This window comes from Aplysia californica, unplaced genomic scaffold, assembly GCF_000002075.1.
Source record: "Aplysia californica isolate F4 #8 unplaced genomic scaffold, AplCal3.0 scaffold00021, whole genome shotgun sequence".
Classification (NCBI taxonomy): Eukaryota; Metazoa; Mollusca; class Gastropoda; order Aplysiida; family Aplysiidae; genus Aplysia; species Aplysia californica.
The window spans coordinates 1,250,697-1,257,739 of NW_004797291.1; the positions used below are offsets into that span (position 1 = coordinate 1,250,697).

At 38.7% G+C, this 7,043-nt stretch overlaps 1 protein-coding gene across 3 annotated transcripts in view; it reads left to right on the plus strand.

Annotated features, from left to right (window-relative positions):
• Nucleotides 1-50: 50 nt before the first annotated feature.
• The window catches only part of LOC101863951 (cyclin-K), an 18,142-nt gene continuing 11,149 nt past the window's right edge, over nucleotides 51-7,043 (plus strand). The window contains exons 1-5 of one of the 3 annotated variants that reach the window (XM_005090740.3): nucleotides 51-234; nucleotides 3,502-3,689; nucleotides 4,030-4,111; nucleotides 4,995-5,126; nucleotides 5,873-5,978. In XM_005090740.3, the coding sequence (XP_005090797.1) occupies nucleotides 3,553-3,689; nucleotides 4,030-4,111; nucleotides 4,995-5,126; nucleotides 5,873-5,978 (457 nt within the window). In that variant the 5' untranslated portion in view covers nucleotides 51-234; nucleotides 3,502-3,552. Of the gene's footprint in view, nucleotides 235-312; nucleotides 395-3,501; nucleotides 3,690-4,029; nucleotides 4,112-4,994; nucleotides 5,127-5,872; nucleotides 5,979-7,043 lie in introns of those variants that run through there. The other 2 variants (XM_005090739.3, XM_005090741.3) reach the window with 2 other exon arrangements.

Sequence of the window (7,043 nt, forward strand, 5' to 3'; positions counted from 1 at the left end):
TAGCAATTATTGTTTGAATAGAATTCAAGGGGCATCACTCTGGCAAATTATTAGATCTCTGATCTCCAGGTCTCTATGATCTTATTCTTCTCTTCGCTAGCTCACTAAACTAGGCATAAGCTCAGCACTCAGCACTAATTTTATCGTCGTCGGAAGTCGTGACGGAAAAGTAAGTGGCAGCCAGACACCGATGCATTTCACTACGTTTACCCTGCTTAGATGTAGTGTCGTGTGGTGAGTAGAGTAGATCTAGGTCAAGCGGACCCGTTTACTAGATCTAGACTTCTAGACTGACTTAGTCACACGCCGAGGCTGTGGTCCGTGGTGGGCACTGTCATTGACATGCCGTTAAAAAGCGTAGAAGACGCATCTTTCTGATTGGCTGCTAATTTTGGTAAGGGTCGTTTTAGTAATGTGATGTCATCTGGGATACCCACAGACTATTTTAAGAAGGCCGTGGAGGTACCACATTTTCACATAGAATCTAGATATCTAGATTATAGAATGACGTGTGTATCCGGCTCTGGGGAATTCCATTTTCTTTCATTGAGACATTGACGGGTTTGAGCTTCCTAATTTTCCGGTTCTCTGCGTCTACTGAATTCATTCTTTGAACGTTTCCGCTAGATCTAGACTCTAGATCTACCGTATAAAAGAGACTATTCATATCCGCACATATCACGACATCGGTTTTCCTGGTAAAACATCACACCAAAGCCAGTGCTTATGTTGGGCGCGATCTGTCGATTTGCGCAGTCCATCGACCGCGCAGCGCATTTGGTTGATCGAGGAAACGCGCAACAATCCATCGATTGTTGCACATTCTGTTGATCAGCGAATCGCGCAGCGCTTTTTGTCGATCCGTGAAATATTATATACTTACTGCGCATTCTGTCGAACTATGATGATGGAGTGAGTTTTTAAAAAGGCCACCTCTATTCTCACCCGGAGTGAGAATAGTGCAGGCGAGTCTTGTGGCTATTCTCACCCGGTGCGCGTTCACCAAATTTTGCGTTCACCCTAAACCACAGAATTCTACACTGTGATAACAGAAAAATTGTAGAATTCTGTGCCGTGAACAAACGTTCCATTACAACTGTAGCCTACTAAAAGCGTACAATTTTGTCTGTGGGCAGTGGAGAGAGAGAGAAAGAGAGAGAGGAGTAGCGCGAGAATTTCCGGGCAAAACAAAATGGCGACCCGCGTAGTTTGGCTCGATTCGAAAAGTTAAATAGCCGTAGCATCTTTGTAGACAACCAAATTAATTTACTTTTGTGTTTTAACAATAACATCATTATTTAACTTTGTTTTGGTCAATTTGATCGTCCACACCGACAGACAGTATTCAGAAAGAGACAGAGAGAGAGAGAAGAGGGGAGTTGATCTTGCGAGAACTTCCGGGCGGGTGAAAATTAGTTTACTGTTCATACGTCAGTGAGTGATACTCACCGATCTATAGGCCTAACCCTGATTGCACTCTCATTAGATCTACCCAATAGCAGTGTCTAAGTACATGGAAACCGACAACTCAGGGTCTTTCCACCACCACTACAGCATCATCATTAATTCCACCACCATATGTCTTTCCACATGTTTAATTTGATTTTGTTGAGTGTTGAGTTTTTCTGTAATTATTTAAAAATCACATCGCACAAAATCGACAGGCGTGACCTCTTCCCAACACCTCTTCCCCCATAAACTGAGAATGGGATATCGCTACGCGCAGTCTCATTGGTCGACATTTAAATTAATTAACTTTGCCCCCGGCTCAACTTAGTTTTGTTCATACTAATGACACAGGGGGGGGGGGGGACCAGTTTAGATAGATCCAGTAACTGGATATTAAAGCTCTCGTCTCAATTGTTATCCTTATAATCGTAAAAAATGTTCATAAATGCTGGAAATATTTAGAAACATAACAAAATTTAGGGGTGTAAGATCTATAGAATGCGCAACCAAACGGATCGACAAAAAACGTTGCGCGATCCGCTGATCAACAGAATGGGCAACAATCGATGGATTGTCGCGCGTTTCCTCGATCAACCAAATGCCCTGCGCGATTGATGGATCACGCAAATCGACAGATCGCGCCCAACACTTCCACCACTCTTCCGTATTTTTACGGAAATCCGTACTTTCTGCCAGTTCCGTACTTGTCCCTCCATCCTAACTCCCTCCGTAAAAAAAAACTGCGACAGCGCAGGACTGCCCAAATGCCGTACCCGCCTTCGTATCGACTTGTATAAGTTACAGATATTTACGGTAATTCTCTCTGCAACAAGTTAAAGTAAATAGAAACCTGCCAGATTGCACATTTCCTGCAATCGGCCATTATTCCGCTTTGTGACGAATAAAATAAAAATCAGTAATAGCATATTTCGTACAAAACAAATTAAATTCCAAAAAAAGGGCTAGACCTTTAAAAGATACTTGAGCATGAGACGGTAGAGAAAGTAAAATTATAATATCAACAAGTGACAAATTTTGAGGTTTTGAGATTTGTAGTTTTATAATATGACACTGAGCTAAAGTAAAGTACCTAGATCTAATTATATTGTACTTTATCATCATGCAGGAGTGATTGTAAAAACGTATTTCATTCTGTACATTTTCTGGTCATGAAACCAGTGAGTCTAGTTCAGTTACTTACAAAGTAACTGTATGCTTGCCAACAAAATAGTCCTTCAGCTTCAGCTCTTGCACTTTTGAAGAAAATGTAGGTGTGAGGCTTACTAATTTGCTTAGTCTTGGTCTTTAAGTAGTAAGAGAAGGCTTTTTATACACAACTAAGCCTGTTTTTCCTTTTTTTTAATGTGGGTGATTTTACACCCTGCCACGCAATTTAAATAATTTAGGAGATGGGCTTCCAACCTTACTTGTCAGGGCCAACTTAGGTTGAGAGTGACACAACATCTAAGCTGAAAGAAAAAAAAGCTCGTTCCAGCTTGATCTCTCTCGTGTCCCTTCGTCCTATTTCTATTTCTATATTCCTTTTTTCCTGTCCTTTCCCATAGCTCTTCATTTTTTATTCTATCCTGCCACTTAATTCTTAGAATACTCCTCATACATCTGTTGATGAAAGTCTGGACTTTGTTTAGTACTTTGTTGTCTTTCAAGTTTCGCAGCCATAGAGGAGCACAGACTTGATGTTGGAAAAAAGAAAGAAAAAGATACTCAATAAAAATTTCTCCCCCTCACAGGAATCGACCTTGGTTCTCCTGTGTGGGACAGCAAAGCACATAGCCACTACACTAAAGACACCAGTACTGAGTCTGTGTCTACTGGAAGTAGTAACAACATAACTACTAGAACTGACCGACTTTTGAAAGTAAAGGAATAGCAAGATATACCTCTGAGGCATTATAGTACATGCTGTATATTTTTAGTGTAGTAGCATACTTAACTTTGTATGTAACAATGATAATTGACAATGATGGACTTGGAAAATATACATGATGTAATTATTTTCTTTCTTTTTTCAATCCTTCATTTTATTCACAGTTTTCCTGCTGCACTTCTTTTGTTCCATCATTCTGACATTTGTGATTCACCATGCCTTGTTGGTACTTTGAGCGGAGAGAAATCAAGAATTCTGCATCATATCGAGATGGTATTGACAGTAACACTGAAAACCGGTACCGGAGAGAAGGAGCTAGGTTCATTCTTGATGCAGGGACAAAAATGGGGCTGTATCCTTTATGAGTATAATTTGATAAGTTAAATAAAAGGCATTCTGTTCTACCTTTTTAATTGGACTCTTCTCTGTTTGATAATTCATACTTAGTCTTTGTTTTATATGACCGAGAGAAAGTATAGAAAAATGAATTAGCCTATTTTAATTTTATTATTTAATCATTAAAATGCTTTAGTTATTGTCAAAATATACCCATTTGCCATTTGCAGAGCTTTTGTCCTTTTGAAAAGTATTGAAAAAAGAATTTGTTTTATTTCAGCGTGAAAGTGCTTTATTTATATCATTGCAAAAGTGCATTTGCCATTTGCAGAGTTTTTGTCCTTGATATATGCCAGACGTTATGACACGTGTGCTACGGGTGTGGTATACTTTCACAGGTTTTACATGTTCCATTCATTCAAAGAATTTTACAGATATGTGAGTATTGTTGTTTTTTTACATATTGGGTAAAAAGAATCTTTGTCTGCTTGGTGTTGGTTTGTCTCTACTACCACGGGGTGTAGTTTGAAGAGTTAAATGTAGCAAAGGAGAAGATAGTACTATGGGAAAAGTGCAGTGAAGAGATCACCTACTTTACAACACTAAATGCCTAACTGAAGCTGTCACTCTAAAAAAGAAAAATTTCAAAGGAGAATTATCCTTAAATTTATGAACCACCTTGCATTTGAAATGTGGTGTGTTGCGTCATTTAAGTTGAGCTCTCCCAGAGGTGTTATGTGTGATAATTATGTACGAGAAAAATTCGGTCTGTGCTGCCAGCGTATTTTACGGTAGGTTGTGCTTTTTTGAAAGTATGCTATTTAACAGCTGGAGACCACTGTACTCAAAGAGTGGGAAAATTAAAGTCTTTAAAGTCAGATATTGTTTGTAGAATAAAGTGTAGAGATATAGTCATTTGGTTTCTTCTTTAAAAAGTTTATAGTTATGAATGATTTCCCGTGTCATTACTGCCTGAAACAATAGGCAAGTAAAATTATAGTGCTTTCATTTTGTGGAACAGAAGTGTTGTATAAATAAACCGTCATGATGACTTTGTTCTGAAATCCTTTTCGTTAGTATAATGTACAGTTTTTTGTTTGTCTCTAGCACTAGCTTGCTAATCATATCTGAAATTTATCCATCAGATTGATTTGATATAGTATGTTTTAAATTAGATTCTTGAAATGCTAGCAGCTTTGTTTTGATGCTGTTCTATATTATAAAGTATAGATCAGTTAGATTTCTTGATGTGGATTATAAAAATCCTTTGATCACATCACATAAGGAGTATTTACATTTGTTTTTTTGCTTCTCTTGACAGGTAACTGCAGCTTGTTGTCTTTTCTTGGCTGGAAAAGTGGAAGAAACCCCCAAAAAGTGCAAAGATATAATCAAAATAGCTCAAAGCCTCTTATCTGCTTCATCTTTCCAGAGGTTTGGGGAGGACCCTAGGGTAAGTCAATGTGGCTGTAGAGTAATGTAGGGGTTGTGATGATGGTAATCACAGGGGCAAGTGTTGTTACTGGTGGTGGACATTTTGGAGGAGGTTTTGCTTTATGTTTCAAAGAAAATTGTGTGCTTGCTTTTACTCTGACTTTTGCACCATGATTGATATAGATGTTGATATTTGCCTTTTGGGGGGAGGGGGGGGGGGGCTGTCATTTTGAGACCTTTGCATGATTTCTTGTATTTTGTATTGGCTGTGTAAGTGGCTGTTTATGGTTAATGAAGTAGGCTCAGCAGCTTCTGAAAGAGAATTTGTTTATACATTACAGTATTTGAGACTGTCATGGTGCTATTTAGGACAGGTACTCAAATTTTCCATGCACAAAATCTTCCTCTATATCATTTTTAAAAAACAGTGTATCACTCATGACATGCAAGCTATGTGGGCAAGTGTTTCTTAAATTCATGGGGCCTAGAAGATGCAGCAAACTCGTTCTGTCTCAGATCAATAGAAGCCCAGATATCTTTAGTGCTTTTTAAGTGCATTTGTCAAAAAGTTTTTGGTTGGACCCTATGTAAGATTTAGCAAATTATTTTTGACTTAGCTGAGTTCCACTATAAGCTTAGGTGCAGTTTGAGCAGCCAAGTAGAGAAAAACATAATTTGAAGATCAGAGCACCATGTTAAGATTAGGGTGTTAACACTTTTTGAATCATTTTTTAAAAAATATATTATTTTCTATTTTGTTCACAGGAAGAAGTCATGACTATGGAGAGAATCCTGTTAAAGACAATCAAATTTGACCTACAGGTTGAGCATCCGTATGGGTTTTTGATTAAATATCTCAAGTATTTCAAAGGTAAGTTTAGAATGCTCCCCATGACATCGTTGACATTAAGCAACAGACATAAGTCTCTTCTTGCACCTTAGAATTTGTGCTTGCCCTCCTGGTCATATTTATACCTGTCTATGAATATGCAGTCAAAATTGTCCAAGACAGCCATCTTTTGTTGGACGAAAAATAGTTGTCTTAGGCAGCTGAGTGTCTTGAACAGTGTCATATTTTTAGAAAAACTGGGTCGAGGGTGGGAAGTAGATATATGTTCAGGTGATTGTCTTAGACTGTTGGCCGTTACAACAGGTTCAACTGTATGATATGTTTATCATCTGTTCCTTTAAAACAGATTTCAGCAGACCTGCCACTCAACCTGATTTTTTTCCCAAAATCTCAGGCATCCCGATTTTCCCGATTTCGGTTGCATGTCTCCTGATTTTTTGTTGTTGCGTCTGTTGCGTTCGATTCCTTAAAAAAAAAAAGTTCTGCAATCTCTTTTGCTTGGAAGCACGGATTGGACTTTTTATCGGGAGGAACCTGGAACGCTTTTTCTAAAAGTAAAACATCAATTCCGGATCTAGATCTAGCAGTTGACTCACGCACGTTATTTCAACTAAAATAGGAAGCAGTATCGATTTCGAGTTCCGACTTACATACTCTCAAGGTCTACTTTCGCTTTTGTTACCCAGAATTCTCCTATGGTGGCCTGATTACTGTATTAATTATGACATAGACCTAAAAATAATCAAGCTTCGTCTGAGTTCTGGTTAGTCGGACCCATCATCAAGACCTGTCAGTGGAACTTTCAAACACTCGTTCACATCACGTGACATGACCTCGTACGTGTGAGTGGCACCTGTGGCAGGGACTGTCGGCTGTCGGGGTAAAAAAAAGATTAACAAAGTTCATTCACACCGGTCGCATTCTTCTAGGTATTTTTCGGGACGTTATCAGTGTGAGGCGACCGGGGGGAGGGGGTTGGGGTATTGTTTTGACACTTGGGCTTAAAGTGCGCCCCGTGATACATATATACTAATTGAGGATGAAGGATTATGAAAAACAAAATAATTGAACAACCTTAGCGCAATT